General features: G+C 52.5%; 4 protein-coding genes across 4 annotated transcripts; 1 reads left to right on the forward strand and 3 right to left on the reverse strand.

Moving 5' to 3' along the window:
• Nucleotides 1-242: 242 nt before the first annotated feature.
• BDV14DRAFT_173312 (AP-1 complex subunit gamma) lies at nucleotides 243-3,517 on the reverse strand. Its single transcript, XM_073768711.1, has 5 exons — nucleotides 3,282-3,517; nucleotides 3,061-3,184; nucleotides 2,810-2,998; nucleotides 644-2,756; nucleotides 243-582 (listed from the first exon to the last, which is right to left on the reverse strand). The coding sequence occupies exons 1-5, from the start codon at nucleotides 3,289-3,291 to the stop codon at nucleotides 487-489; spliced, it is 2,532 nt and encodes an 843-aa protein (XP_073628124.1). The 5' UTR covers nucleotides 3,292-3,517; the 3' UTR covers nucleotides 243-486.
• Nucleotides 3,518-3,623: 106 nt separating this feature from the next.
• On the forward strand, nucleotides 3,624-6,235 carry BDV14DRAFT_173318 (putative sterol o-acyltransferase (APE2)). The gene is made up of 5 exons (XM_073768712.1): nucleotides 3,624-4,131; nucleotides 4,192-4,632; nucleotides 4,683-5,381; nucleotides 5,436-5,733; nucleotides 5,803-6,235. Exons 1-5 carry the CDS (start codon nucleotides 4,007-4,009, stop codon nucleotides 5,827-5,829), a joined length of 1,590 nt encoding a protein of 529 aa, XP_073628125.1. The 5' UTR covers nucleotides 3,624-4,006; the 3' UTR covers nucleotides 5,830-6,235.
• On the reverse strand, nucleotides 5,806-8,058 carry BDV14DRAFT_208796 (putative nucleotide-sugar transporter; the record flags this gene model as incomplete). Its single annotated transcript, XM_073775490.1, has 4 exons — nucleotides 5,806-6,825; nucleotides 6,893-7,771; nucleotides 7,836-7,912; nucleotides 7,975-8,058. 4 exons carry the CDS (start codon nucleotides 8,056-8,058, stop codon nucleotides 6,555-6,557), a joined length of 1,311 nt encoding a protein of 436 aa, XP_073628126.1. The 3' UTR covers nucleotides 5,806-6,554.
• Nucleotides 8,059-8,454: 396 nt separating this feature from the next.
• BDV14DRAFT_59885 (uncharacterized protein) lies at nucleotides 8,455-13,666 on the reverse strand. Its single transcript, XM_073777124.1, has 4 exons — nucleotides 13,275-13,666; nucleotides 13,081-13,183; nucleotides 10,202-13,027; nucleotides 8,455-10,147 (listed from the first exon to the last, which is right to left on the reverse strand). The coding sequence occupies exons 1-4, from the start codon at nucleotides 13,472-13,474 to the stop codon at nucleotides 8,771-8,773; spliced, it is 4,506 nt and encodes a 1,501-aa protein (XP_073628127.1). The 5' UTR covers nucleotides 13,475-13,666; the 3' UTR covers nucleotides 8,455-8,770.
• Nucleotides 13,667-14,704: the final 1,038 nt, after the last annotated feature.

Here is a 14,704-nt window from a genome sequence, read left to right on the forward strand (position 1 = left end):
GGGCAGACACCACGCTCAGACCCGTCTGGCCATCTGGACTTGCCCTCTTGAGATTGGACAGATACTGAATGACTCATGACGTCCTGAATGCCTTGGCTCCTCTCGTCTCGGTTATGTTTGCCACTGTTAGCTCAAGTATGTAGATAGTCGTCCGATGCTCGTAGAAGATGCTGGGAGAGGAAGAAGGTCCGAATTCACGGGCCTTGTATCCACTAAACAAGGGAAGGTAGGTAAGATAAGAGTATAGGCTTGTAAATATATGATGACATGGTATTATAAAAACTATGCGGCATGGTATGGTAGGCCGGCTTTTGCTCTGAGATACTGGATCCATCCAGTTTCGTCCCAGCCTAGTCCCTATCTTAATCACCTGGGCAAATATGCAGACACAAGAATTCGCGAACCCTTTTGATACTTTCTTTCTAGAACATGGTACGGTGAAGGTGAAGGTGAAGGTAGAAAGGAGGTGAGCTAGACGAGGGCTGTTTACGATTCAGACCAATCCACTTGGTCTGTTGTTGGTTCGGAGCCGTCCTTTGCGTATGTCACGCGGAGACGGAGGCGGAGTTTAGGTGGGAGGGCCTGCGAGATTTCATTAGCAAATGAACTTGAGGATGATAGGGTAGAATTGAATGGAACTCACTCCAGTGAGAGCGGTGATCTTCAGCATCTGCACTCCCTCGTCTCCAGCGTCGAGCTCAGCCTTGTTGATTGCGCTTAATTGCAGACGCTGACTCTTGGGCACAGCAGCCTGGAGACCAACGTTGGAAAACTGGCTGAAGCCGGACTCGTTGCGGAATCGGGCCTGGATCTGCGCTGTGTTGTTACCTCGCTGGACCTGCAGTGAAAGCACCAAATCGTTCTTGTTGAATACTGTGTAGGCGGCGGGTGCCGAGGGGGAAGGTGTTGAGATTGGAGCAGCGCCGGCGCCACCGAGGAGATCGAGACCTGCGGATGCGGGTGCTGCTTGAGGGCCGGGAGATGGGGTACCTCCATTTGAGCCGAAGAGGTCCATGATGGCGGCAGTGTTGGACATGGGCTGCTGGGCTGGTTGGGGAGCGGGTGACGATGAGGAGAGGCCGGAGTCTCCGCCGAGGATATCGGCTAGTAGATCTGCGGTGTTTTGAGAGCCGTTGGTGGTAGGGCTGGCTGCTGGGACGTCGGAGCCGCCCATGAGGTCGAGCAGCATATCTTGCTCGGCCATCTTAACGGGCTTCTTCGACTTGTCCTTGAGAAGCTTGCTTTGTCGCTTTTTGGTCGACGGGCCAAGGACCCGTTGTTCCTCGCGAATTTCAGGCGGAGGCATGCGTTCCAGGACACCGCGGCGGATCTGATCGAAACCGAACAAATTTTCGTACTCAACAGCGCGCTGCTGAATCTCAACACTCAGATCAGCGGTGCGGCTGGATAGTGACCGGCGGAGCCGCTCGATCTGTGATGCATCAGACATCCGCACGGTGAGCTTCATCGAAGCCGTGGTGATGTATTCGACAACCGTCTGGGTTGCGTATGTGCTGTTGAGAATGTTGTCAAAGAGGTCAACAATGTCGCTCTCCTTGACCTCGCTGACGAGCTCTTCCTCCTCGAACTGGCCGCCGCGGAGCAAGTTATCGCCGTATTCACCAATGAGCCAGGTAGCCGCAAGGGTAAGACCTTCTTGCGAAATGTCTTCTTTCAACGATACGTATAATTTTTGTACGGTATAGGTTTGTAGTTCTGGGGTTGTAGCAACGAGGCGGACGAAGGAAGACAGCATCTGCTCCTTAACGTAGGCACCGGCCAGCTTGAGAACTCGCAGAATCGTGTCGGCGTGCCAACGCTTGTTCGGTGCGTAGCGATCGGCAGCAATACCGATTTGGGTTGTCATTACCGGCTTGAATTCGTTGTCGGCGACTTCCAAGAAAGCCAGGAGCTCTCTCACGAGAACCCGGACATTACCCTCGTTGATGAGCATGAAGCTCAGGTCGAGAGCTCGTCGGCGGATGCTGATATCTGGGTCGCGAAGACACTCCAGGATAGTGTTGCGGTGTCGCTGAACCGCGTTGGGCTCAATTGCAACAACCTTGTTTAGCGTGTTAAGAGCAACATAGCGGATGTTGTTGTCCTTGTTCGTGAGGAATTTTCCGAGAATGTTGACACCAAGCACTCTCAAACCGGAGTCGGCCTCAATGTCGAGGATCGTCAGGACGGCCTCGTAGAGAATTGAGTTTCCGACGTTCTTGGAAGAGTCGGTGTTGGTCGCAACTTGAGCAAGTATATCGTTGATGAGCTCACTGGTGGCGGTATCACCACGCGCCAAAACTCGGAGTAGACGTAGGATCTTCACTTGAACGAAGGGGTCTGTAACACCCGACACATCATGCTCGGGGGCATATCCCGAAGTAGTCAGGCCCTTCAAAGCGCGTACGAGACCGCTGGCGAGAGGCCGGAACATCTCAATCACACCTTCTTGTCCTTCCTCTGCCTCTTCTGCTTCGCACATATCGATTACCAGTGTAAGGCCGCACAGAAGAACACCGTGGTTCCTGTCCGATAACAGGTTCTTGGCTTTTTCTAGGAAGTGCTCCTGCAGGTCGGGGACCTTGCGACAAATGCGCATAGCACACAATGCTGCCTTTCTCCGGATATAAGGGTTGGCGGTAGATAGGAGAGATTCGACATCGGTGAACAGGTCTCGGGCCATCTCCACGGAAGCGATGTTACCCAGTGTGCAGAGCGAGAGGCCGACAATATATTGATTAGAGTGTTTGAGATCACTAGCGGACGAACACCCATTAGACGAGCACATGAAGACTGACTTGAGACTTACTTTTGTAGCGAATTCGTCACCAGCGTCAAGACTTCTTGGTTCTCATCAAGCAACAACATTGTACCCAGGTACCCCAACCGTTTATCGGCAAACCGATGGGACGCTAATAATTTCAGACATTCGATCTGACCGAAATGTGTACGCTCGCCGAGGGTGAAAAGGTAAAGCAGCTTGGCCACATTGTTCCTCCTGTGCAGGTATATGAGATATGGATTCAAATCGTGCATAGGACAGCTGTGGGTAGTGCTAACCGGATGCCCGAATCATGGCTCTCTTCTCTGAACGACGCACGGATGGCGGCGCTCTCTTTCTGGATGACTGCTCGCTCGTCTGCAATTGTCTTGGCCGACCGAACATTTCGAATGAATTGCTTGACTAGATTGAGCGCCGGAGGGCTGTTGTGAGCAAAACCGAGCTGCAGCTGAGGGTAGGGAATAGGAGTGTGGGGGACGGAGTATGGGCAGAAACTCACGGGATGCCATGGCGGCCGCAAGGATCCCTCACGGGAGAGGTAGAAAAAGGGAAGTCGGAGATACAGAGAACGAGACAGACAAGGAAAGTGAAAGGGATGCGAAGAAGCCAGTCCACGCAATCCCGCAAGAAAGTTGAAGCAATGGCGGAGTATTGAGCCTGGCCGTGTCGCTGCATTGATTGCGATCTGGCTGTCTGGTCTTGGCGTCTTCTGTAATGGGCTAGCTTCTTTGCACGTGATCTGTAGTTTAATGCCTTATTAACAAGGCATTAAGGCAAGCATCCATGTCAGCTGAGCGGTGTCAGTTGCCCAGCCCTACGTAATGATTACCAAAATTCTCCTATAGAATAATGCAGGCATTGCAAGGCGCAGTGGCTTCGACCCGCGGCTTCGGATCGCTGTGCGCGCAGGTTGGCTCTGCATTCCGGACTCGCAGCCAACGGTTCGTCCGGTCGTGTTTCTGCATGGGGCAAAGGAGAATTATCCTTGTCCAGGCCCTGACGGATCACGGATGATGCTATGCTATGCGATGCGCGGGTCCACTATTAAACCTCCAGCCCTGCCGTCACTACCGTGTCCGTTTCCACCCATGGTATTTCATAAACAAGCTGACTGAACTATTGCTTTGTCTTGCTCTTCGCAGTTTCTAGCGGCCTAATGTGAGCCGTATCTTTACTCCCATCTAAACTCGTCCTCCACAACCCGAACTGTTACAAGCTACCAGGATGTCGTCCTCCGTCTCACACCAGAACGGCTCCGCAGGGCTTCGGCCACGTGCGGTTCCTGACACAAAGAAAGTCGAGGATGCACTGCTCCCCGCTCAGATTGATAAGCTAGAGAGCGAGTCGAGGTACGTATCCCTTCACGGTCGCTGTGTTGTCGAGTTCCCCGCTAATGCTTAAACTCGCAGTGGCCGCTCAACCCCTATCCCCGAAGATGCCCCCCCTTCAGCGCATTCGATCTCAACAGCGCGGAAACAGGCCAGAGCTCGAAATCGGCTGTTCTACACCATCAACTATGTCCCGCGCGTATCCCACTTCGACCCGCGAAGCGACTACCACAACTTTCGAGGGTTCTTCACCCTCTTCTGGATCGCATTGTTTATCATGGTGGTTACAACGGTTCTGCGGAACATCAAGGACACCGGCTACCCTCTCAGAGTGAGGGTCTGGAGTCTTTTGACCGCGAATGTATGGTCCTTGGGCTTCAGTGATGCGGCCATGGTTTGTACCAGCGGAATGGTCATTCCACTGCATTACATCTCTAGGACCAGCGGCTGGCTCCGGTGGGAAAGAGGGGGGATTGTACTGCAGAGTATCTTCGAAATGATCTGGCTCGGTGTATGGATCAAGTGAGTACCCATAGGTCTCTCATTTCAGGATATGAACTAACCTTCTCTAGATGGCCGTTCATGCTGCAATGGACATGGACTGCCCAGGTCTTCTTCACCCTCCACACTTTAACTATCCTCATGAAGATTCACTCTTATGCCTTCTACAATGGCCATCTCAGTACTACCGAGCGCCGCCTCTCATCTCTCGATAAGCCTGGCTTGCATAGGGCGGGCGAGGCCGTTCGGTATCCCGAGGTCGCATCATCCCAGCAGCCATCGCGACGCCCTACTCATAAGCGATCGCATTCGGTTGCTGAGCTGCGTAACGACCTAGCCACTGAGCTAACATCACCTATGGGGAACGTCACGTACCCTCAAAACATCACTCTGTACAACTATATCGATTTCCTCTTCTGCCCCACCCTCTGCTATGAGCTCGAGTACCCCCGCAGCAAGGAGAGATCTTGGATGGAGGTCGCATCCAAAACCTGCGCTGTCTTTGGCTGTATCTTCCTTCTTACACTCGTGAGCGAAGAATTCATTCTGCCCGTCCTCACGGAAGCGGGCGTTCGCCTTCACACCGCGCGGACCCTCGCAGACGGCGGTCTCGCCATGGCAGAAGCAATCAGCATGCTCCTCTTCCCCTTCATGATCACCTTCCTGCTCGTCTTCCTCGTCATCTTCGAGTACCTCCTCGGTGCATTTGCAGAACTCACCTGCTTCGCCGACCGCCACTTCTACTCGGACTGGTGGAACTCCTGCGACTGGTAAGTGCATCGACCTAACTTAACCAATCCGCATCACGTACTGACTATTGACAGGCTCGAATTCTCCCGCGAATGGAATGTCCCAGTCCACCACTTTCTCCGCCGGCACGTCTACTTCTCGTCCCTCTCCCACTTCTCCCAACCCGTCGCAATGTTCATCACTTTCCTCGTGAGCTCTATCTTCCACGAGCTGGTGATGAGCTGCATCACCAAGAAGCTGCGCGGGTACGGATTCCTGGCAATGATGCTGCAGCTGCCGCTAGTCGCGATCCAGAAGTCGAGATTCTTTAGGCATAAGACGACGCTTAATAATGTCTTCTTTTGGTTGTCGATGATTTTTGGGCTTTCGCTGGTGAGTCTCCTTGCGCCCTCTATGATTGTCTTCTTTCTGGACGGGGAAGTGCTAACATTGGGCTCTCAGATGTGTATACTATACGTCCTTGTTTAGAGATGGATTTCACTGTTTATCCTCCTATTCGCCTACCTACATAATCCTCTCTCTCTCCCCCTGGGTTCCGCGAATTTCTATTCTGCCTTGTCTTCCCTCCTTTCCTCTTTCTCTTTCCACTTTCCCTATCTTTGTTGCTCTATATCCTACAGCAATATACCCTTTTCGCACCTCGTCGTCCCGCTTCTGTACCTGCGTACCTACGTACCTACTCTGCGACCTTCCGACTCTCCTTCACCACTTTCAACTTTGAACTTCTATCCTTACCCGGCGTATTATTAGACTGTACTGTACTGTACTGTACTAGATTGTTGTGTTTATAAGGTGTCAATTTGTGTTTAAATTTGAATCTGGATCCGTTTGAGTATATCCGAACCCGAACTAACGAATACCATTTTATTTAAGGGGCTTGTAGATATTGAGGTGCAGATTTGTTTGTAAATTTGGATATATTGTATATTGCTCGTGTCTGTCTGCGAATATGATATACTGATTTGAGGAACGCCAAAAGCAAAGTAAAAGAAAAGAAAAGGGAGAGAGAGAAACCAGCGCTCCATCCAAAACGCCAAACTGTCTATGCAGAAACGAGGCCAAAAAGCTCATATCCCAAACAAACAAGGCATAAGGAGTCAACGGCATAACCAAGGCATGACAATCAAAACGAACAGGTTCCATGACCAGAAAAAGGAGGGATAAAACGACTAAACCGAACCCAAAGAAGAAAGCTAGTTATGCTCAATCGGCTCCTCAGGCAACAAAACCCTATCCCCCTCCCTTCTCGGCAAACAAGCCTTGAGCGGCGGGCGGATAATATCGTTAAACAAGAACGTGCCGTAAACGAGCAGGGCGAATCCAGCAACCTGCAGCCACTTGAAGTTCTCCCATCCCAGGCCCAGCGAGACAAGCCAGATGAAGAGCGTGCGGCAGGTGTCGATCGTGCTACGCGATGTGGCGGAGACTGTGCGCGTCACGGAGAGGCCGAAGAAGTTGAAGCCGCTGGAAGGAAGAAAAAAGGTGTTAGTAAGGAGGTGTGTGAAAGGGCTTCAAGAGAGAGATAACGTACCCAATGCTGAGCATAATCAAGAAACTTGAGACGGCCACGGCCTTGTGCGTGAAGACCTGGTGCCAGCCTTCCTTTGCGTCGAAGTAGCCGTAGCGTCCTGCTTCTGTGCGGCCGACGCCGAGATAGAGGATTATCGATGCGGCAACGGTGACGGTGAAGCCGAAGATGCCCTCCCAGCCGACGACCTGAAGCGGCTCCATGGCGTAGTTCTCCAGGATCCACTCCTCGAGGACGAATTGGGTGGCAGTGAAGATTTGAGCGGCGGCGATAAGTAGGACACCGATGACGGCTCTCACGGCTTCGGGTGTGCGAGCGACTGCTCTGATCTCAATCGTTGCGGTTTGAACGGCTGCTGCTACAGATTCCTGCGTGAGGTCGTGACCCTGGTTATCGCCGAAGAGCGCCCCAGCTAAACCGACGACCGCAACACCCAGAACCACAACGAAGAGTGCCAGCCACTGGTAAAGGTAAAGCTTGCGGCGCAGGAAGAGGACGCTGAAGAGACCGACAAATAGCACCAAGGCTCCGCGCGTCATCTGATAAATACTGGCGGCAACGAACAACAGGCCGACATTCATGAGAGTAGTTCCTGCAATATCGCAGCAAGCCGGTGCTGCAAGGAGGAAAGTTCGTAGTCCTTGAAGCTTGATACGGCCGTCAGGTAGGCGCAAGGGCTTCGAAGGGTCATCGTCGCCATTGGGTTCATCGATTGTTTGGTCCTCGTCATATTCATCTCCATCAACGTCATTCACAGGGCGATAACCACCGGACAGGAGAGGCGACTCGTTTTGGAATAGACGGGGCGCAAGGTATTGCTTATAGAGGTAGGCCATGCCAACGACGAGCCAGCAGCCCATCTCGCCAATGAACATCTGGATACTAAAACGACACAGCAGATAAGCATGTGGATTTACTGTGTAATGGGACGAGGCCGGCGACTTACGTCTGGATAACTGGTTGTTCGAAGAGCCGATGATCCTTGGGGTTCGGGGAGTCGCAGTTTCTGACGCATTGCATATCCTGTTCAAGTCTCCGCATGAGCTTCATCCTCCGTGTGGGGAATCATTTTGCTTATCGCTCACCTGGTATTTGTTGAGAATAGTATTGCATACTCCCGTCACAAGCATCATCGTGACGAGAAACGGTATAAGCGCTTTATTCGTCATCTTGGCTGCTGGATCGCGTGTCTGGAGAGTGGTAGCGCGGATGAGGAGAGAGAGAGAGAGGCCTGTTTATTGAGGGTACGTATGCGGTGACTCGATCACGGGGACCTTGTTGACAAGAGATGGCGAAGATATTGCTGATGATAGAGCTGGTAAGACTAAGAAAGGGAAGAATAAGAAAAACCCGCGCAATAACTTCAGTCTTATCAATAGAGCATCTTTGGTTAGAAGAGGAGGTGAATAAGTGATGAAAGAGGAGAGACCTCGGAGGTTGGAAAGCGGCTTGGACCTTTGTCTTATCAGCTGCCCGCGGATCTCCCGTGACCTGTCGCATCATTGCGGGTCCGATTAGTGGGGAGTGTGTCTTGTTACTCCAAAGACGCTACGGAGTATATCGATCATAGACCTTGTTAATTGATCTTAAAAGCAAGTATCAAATTCAACTCCATAGAATCCGAGCAACAAATCCCAGAATCTCCAATACCCTGGCAACTGGGTGTACCGTAAAACCCATTTTTCGCTCACTTCCTGGAAACGCCTTTGCTAATAGATCCACAAAACAAGACACAGATAAACGATCCCCCCCTTCAGCATATTATACATAAATCGTGCCCTCTTATGCCAAAACCGGTGGGAAAGAAGCTCGAGGGGGGTCATCAGGTGAGCAGCTCCTGCTCCCTGGAATATTAAAACGCCCAGCCTTGACATACCAAGTTTACACGGCAAAGATAGCCATGCTATTATCACCACCGTTCATCGTGCCGTCCTTGAAGTCGACCATTTCCCAATCGATATCCTCACAGGACTCATTCATTAATATGCCATCCTCAAATTGCCCTGGTAAGCAATACCAGTCTGTAGGAATCCAGCCACTCTCCGTTACGCTGGAGTCTTTGCTAGCCACATCCTCACTCTTCAGCATGTCCACGTCCTTGGGTGTCTGGGTGACCACGCCAGTTTCGACTGAGTCGGGAGTATCCTGGGTGCCGTTGAACATTTCAACGTTGAGGAACTCATCCATTGCGCCAAAGCCTAGGGCGCTGTCGAAGTCAAGATCGAACCCGTCACGGATTGCATCCAAAGAGATTTTGCTGTCAGCCCACGCATCCTTCGTTGAAGCGGCCAAGGATGCAGATTCTTGCTCTGCGGATTTCCTCGGCTCTGGCTTACCATCACGGCTCGGGGTCGGTCTCATGGATGACGAGCCCGGAATTTTAGACGCTGGTGACGCTGGCTTTGCGGCCATCTGACTAGAAACTCGGCCCATTGGAGTCGCACCAGGAGCCGGGGTAATCCCTTCCGTCTTGACCTCCTTGGCTGGCAACGGGGTGGAACCAGGCTTATTGGGCGTCACATCAACAGCAAAGCCAAATCCCTTAGTGGAGCCCTGAGTGTCCGCCTTCTGCTCACTCTGAAGCAGTGTGCTGAAACTCTGCAAAGCAAACTCAAGGGCGTCTTCGATAGGCTCTTCAGCCTTGTGACTGTCCTCAACGTGCTTCTCAAGATCATTCTGAGTGGCGAATCCCTGGTAGTGGTATTGACATTCAGGGACAGAGCACTTGAATGCTCCGACGATAGGCTTGGCTTCAGTTGGGGCTTGCTTGGTAGGTAGAGCCTTGAGTCCTGAGGGACCCGAAACGGGGGTGGTACTCGGGTGGGACTGCTTTCTCTTCTTGGGCGGAGGAAGTTTAAGTTCCTGTGGTGGTATACCTCCGGGTCCATAAGCATGTGGAACACCCTGCGGTGAAGGCGCACCAAACGGTGCCGGTGCGATTGCAGAAGCTCCCGATGCAGCCGTCTGGCTCGAGGCTCTGCGAGCGCGCTGGAGTGCTTCCTCTTGTTGCTGGAGCTGCTGAAGATTGCTGGCGTTGAGCGCCATGTTCTGTTTCGACTGTTGTGCATTCGTTGGTTGAGAAGCGCCCGGCCGCTGGCCAGGAGCTTGGCTTTGCTGTTGATTGACACGGGCGATCATGTGATGGAACAGTTTCTTGATGTAATTTGTAGTGCCATGAAGATATTCTGGTGTTATAGTGACATGGTCGTTTAATGTCCAGTCAGGGCCCGGTTTGAATTGACGCATTAGTTGAATACGCTAAATGGTGTTAGCATGCGACCTGTATGTGAGAGTGAAGAGAGCCAAACTTACCATTCCGAGTAGGCTCCGCACATTCTTCTCGTGACCGGGAATCTTGTTGATGAATTGGACTAGTGCATCCATCCTGCCTAGATAATCTGTACAGTCACGCAGTTGCTGATTCATTGTGGCTCTTTGTTCATCAGTAACGGCAACATGGTTATCTGCAGGTGCATTTTTTGCAAGGTCATTGTACAAGTGTCGGATACTCTCCGGTAGGTTGTTCCACGCATCTTCTGCTGCAGCTCTGTTGACAGGACCACGTGCCTGGCCCTGCTGTCGACGCATCTGGAGTTGAGCCTCGAACTGGGCGCGTTGTTGGGGGTTCATCGAAGCGAGCTGCTCCCGAGTGATTTGCATGTTCGGCCTGGGAGGCGCTGTCGCAGGGAGGCCCTGAGAAACCGCAGGCTGAGTAGAACTCTGAACGGGAGACACTTGAGTAACTGCTGATTCCTCATTCGGTACCTTCCTCTTCGATGTCGGCGGGGTTTGTTTCGTGGCCGGTGCTTTGGCAGGCTTCGCGGCTGCTGCGGCTTGAGCCTTGGCCATTTGAGTTTGAATGTTCTGTTGGGGTGGCTGATGTTGACCTTGCGGCTCGGTTTTGATATGCGGTACGGTGGGAGGGACAGAGACCGGTGGCTGAGATTGCGCTTGTGACTGTTGGTTCTGCTGGTTCGCCATCGCCTGAGCCGCTTGATGTCGCAGATGCCTCTGCCGAAGGGCTTCGCGCAGTTGGTCGTCAGTAAGGTTCTGAACTTGAGCACCCAGTCGCTGGCGAGCCACCTGGAGTTCTTGTTGTGTTATCGGTCGCATTTGCGGCACGGAGATCTGTGGTTGTTGCAATCCGGGCTGGAATTGCTGAGGATTCAAGTGCTGTTGCGGCTGACCCTGTAAATTTGCAGCGTCCCAGGGAACCTGACTGCTCTGCTGCTGCTGAAGGTTGCGATTACTGGTTTCTTTCAGAATTTGAGCGAAATGATACTTCTGAAATGTTGACAGTTTCTGCAAGTCCATTCCTCCTAGAGCCTGTGGATTTGTTGCCGCTAGCTGCTTGAGTTGGCCCCAAGACTTGACATCCTTGGGTATCGCTGCCGCTACATTCGGGTTGTTGTTGAAGATTGCGGATGGATAAGGCATGCGATCCATTTGCGCAGTCTGTTCTGCATTCAGCTCAGCACCCGGGGCGGTATGTTGCCGAAGAAGCTGGAGCCCACGTAGCTGTTGTTGATGCTGTTGCTGTTGTTGCTGCCGTTGTTGAACTGACATCTGTTGTCCGGATAGCATCCGGTTCGATGGCTGGGTGCCGCCCATCGACGCGAGCTGTTGCTGCAGATCCAATGAAGCCCGCATACTTTGCGGATTGACCATCTGACCATTGACCATTTGTTGACCTGGGTTGACCTGCGGAATATTTTGCTGCATGGCCAGGCTTTGCTGGTTTGCTCTCGTCAACATAGGGTTGTTTCTAAGCATATGGCCCCTGTTCATGAAAAAGGCAGTCAGCTGCTCGTTAGACAGTCGACTCAGTTGCTCCTGGATATGGGGCGGCAGGTGAGCTGGAATCTGCGGGCGGTTTGGCATTCCCTGTTGCGCACCCATGGGCTGGCCATTGGGCTGAGGCTGGCCCATGCCGGCCTGCCTTGCAGGCGTTTGTACTTGAGCAGCGACCCGCGCGGGCGACATTTGGCCTGGCGCTGCCATTGGACGATTTAACATGGGCATGGCTGGGCTTTGAGACATTGGCTGCATATGAGAATTGGCTTGTGACATGGCCAATTGCGCTTTCTGAGCGGCTTGTATACGTTGGGCCTGGGTTTGCGCCGAGGGCTGAGACTGAAACTGTGCCGCTTGCTGAGTGCGGTCCGGCAGACTAGCCTGGGAATTCGGTAAATGTTGCTGTGCCATGAACGGGGGGCTAATTCCGGCGTTGTTCATATTGACTTGATGAGCTTGGCTAAGCTGTTGTCCGCCTGGGAGCATATTCGGGGTCGCGTTGAACGGCTGCTGATTCATCTGCGATGAGCTAGCTGGAACGACCAAGTGGCCAGCTTCTTGAGAGCGCAATCCGTCAGCCTGTTGACCTTGAATGTTTTCGACGTTCCCGATGAACGACGAGGGATCGAGGTTTTGTTGGTTACCCATGGAGAACGAAGGATTCCTTTGCTGCATCATCATATTTTGAAACATCTGGCGTTGTTGTTGAGAGTTTGCCATAGAATCACCCATCAGAGCGTTCGCAGCATCAACTCCATTGTTCTGGTTGTTGCGGTTCATTTCCAAGCGAGAACGTTTCACTCGGCGAATGTGGCTCATCGCTTGACAGCGAAAGAAGTAGGTGATGGGGTCCATGCTCTTCTTCTGAAGATAAACCCTCTGTTCCTGGCTCATATTCGCCAGGTTCGCCTTGATCTTGTTCATGTCTTCCTCGGGAGTTTTGGCGGCAATCTGATTTGCAATACGACAAACGTTTTTGTATTCGGGCGCCGACAGTGTGTGAAGCTCATCATTCAATGCAGCAGCACCTCCAGGACGCGGCTGTGATCGCTGTTGTTGTAACATCGCCTGCGGTTGCTGCTGCTGCTGTTGTTGCTGCTGGCGCTGCTGCATGGCCGCCTGCTGATTCAGATCGTTCATCCCCATCTGCATTTGTTGTTGGCCCGCCATCGGCGATGCCTGCATCCTTTGCGACATTTGTGGAGGAAATGGGGCTTGTCCGACACCCGCCATACCGGTCGGGTGTCCCTGTTGCATCACGCCTCCCTGCATTGCTGCCGCTTGTCTGGCTCGTGAATCGCGGATGTGGACAAGTTTGTCGTTGAACTCTCGTTCGTAATCGGCCTACAAAGTCCACAGGTTATTACTAACCAGTGCGGAACCGGACCCAAACATACCTTTGTGGCGGCTTCTTTGAACGCCTTTTGTTCGAAACTCATAGCCGCGGAGGCGGCATTTCGTACTTCGATCTGGGGGGAAATCAATCGAAGAGAAGTAATCCTGGAGGCGATAACAAGATCAGATACATTTCGCTGGACGGCGATAGGGAGTTACGGAAAGGCTGCGATCGTAGAGAAGAGGCCGAACTCACATCTGGTGTACCTTGAAGGTCCTGTCTCTTACTGAGACTTCCGCTCTCCAGCCAGTAAATGGGCCCTGAGTGCCTAAAGCATGGGCAACACTATTCAGGACATGCTGGAAATCCTGCCTGGGAATGCCTTGCATTTGGCCCGGTGGCTTTACGCCAGCGTTCATGACCCCATTGACATTGGGGAAATTTGCGGGGTTCATGACAACAACCCCCTCAACGGGGATCGAGGAGATGTCCGCACAAGCAATGTGGTACAATCAGCATCCGCCGGCCGGTACAGCGCGCTAAGTGTTGAACTTGGGAAGGGAACGAGTTGAATAAAGGTCAGAAAGATGTGGAGAAAGAATAAGGCGGTCTCGGGATCGGCAGTGATGGTCGATTCCGGTGGGAGAAAGTTATCCAAGTCTTAAGAGCCGAAAGACAACGGAGATGCACGACTCGAGCGAGGTTGAGGTAATACGGAGTTCCGAAATGTCGGAATCGCTGACTTTTCAGACAAGAGAAAAATGGGGGCAAAAGCAGTGCGAAAGGGCGAGAGGTGTGTCAGTGTGAGAGATAAAAGAGACAGGAAGTGGTAGTAGTAAAATGATCAGCGCAACGGCAAAACAAGGCGTTCGGGCACCAGCTTTCGATCGAGGCAAGTTCGTTCGTTGGCAGCGGCAGGCGAGTGGCTTGGGGGGGAAAGAGACGCTCCTCAGGATTGCACTGGCGGAGGGATGGATCACGGGCAGGGATGTTTGCAGTTACACCGGACCCAAGTGGCTGCAGAACAACTCGAATCGACCTGAAGGCTCATGAACGACGGGAAGTTATCGATCGAGAGGGAAGTTGGATCGAGGGGGTGGTTTCAAGAGCGCAGCAGAGTAGGAAATAGTAAAACGGAAAAAGAAACGGTTCCTGGACGTCGAAATGAAGTGCAAGCGTTAGGATGATCGCAATGAGAGGAAGGGGAAGGTTTGAAAAGAGGTCCGCGAGAGGATGGGGGATTCGACCACAGAAAAAGCGACCAAAGCACAGTTGAAAAGCGAAGTGCTGAGGACTGGTCGGGATGAGTAGAGAAGAGAATTGGGAAGAGGGTAGTGACGGAGCTGGGAGGAGACAATCATCCAACGGGCCTACCTACCGAAAAAGAGGGTAAGAGGGTAAAGCAGGTTGCCAACTTGCTGCCCAGTCAATGGTGGTGTGGCGGGCAACGAAAGTCAGCTGGCAGGCGACGGATATCGAGCGAAGGAAGAGAAAGAAATGACAGCGGTCGTGCCCAATATGAACAACCAACAAGGGAGAACAGAAGAGGAATAACGGTGGTAACAGGTAAGAGCAAGACAGAGCGGGCGAGCGTTGACACGAGAGACGCAGTGGTGCGGGACCAGACCTAGACCTTGTATGGAGGACCTGACAGAAAGTTGGAACTGTACTGTAGATCAGCCAGA

The sequence above is a fragment of the Aspergillus stella-maris genome (assembly GCF_047715825.1).
Source record: "Aspergillus stella-maris strain CBS 113639 unplaced genomic scaffold BDV14scaffold_27, whole genome shotgun sequence".
NCBI lineage: Eukaryota > Fungi > Ascomycota > Eurotiomycetes > Eurotiales > Aspergillaceae > Aspergillus > Aspergillus stella-maris.

Excerpts from the sequence above, each read along its gene's own strand:
- BDV14DRAFT_173312 (XM_073768711.1), bottom strand. Across the intron at positions 2,999-3,060 it reads AGCCATGATTCGGGCATCCG|GAGGAACAATGTGGCCAAGC; the intron begins GTTAGCACTACC and ends ATACCTGCACAG. Across the intron at positions 583-643 it reads AGATCACCGCTCTCACTGGA|GCCCTCCCACCTAAACTCCG; the intron begins GTGAGTTCCATT and ends GAAATCTCGCAG.
- BDV14DRAFT_173318 (XM_073768712.1), top strand. The coding sequence starts at position 4,007 with ATGTCGTCCTCCGTCTCACACCAGAACGGCTCCGCAGGGCTTCGGCCA. Across the intron at positions 4,132-4,191 it reads AAGCTAGAGAGCGAGTCGAG|TGGCCGCTCAACCCCTATCC; the intron begins GTACGTATCCCT and ends TTAAACTCGCAG. Across the intron at positions 5,382-5,435 it reads TGGTGGAACTCCTGCGACTG|GCTCGAATTCTCCCGCGAAT; the intron begins GTAAGTGCATCG and ends GACTATTGACAG.
- BDV14DRAFT_59885 (XM_073777124.1), bottom strand. The coding sequence starts at position 13,474 with ATGAACCCCGCAAATTTCCCCAATGTCAATGGGGTCATGAACGCTGGC. Across the intron at positions 13,028-13,080 it reads TCAAAGAAGCCGCCACAAAG|GCCGATTACGAACGAGAGTT; the intron begins GTATGTTTGGGT and ends TGGACTTTGTAG. Across the intron at positions 10,148-10,201 it reads TGCGGAGCCTACTCGGAATG|CGTATTCAACTAATGCGTCA; the intron begins GTAAGTTTGGCT and ends AACACCATTTAG.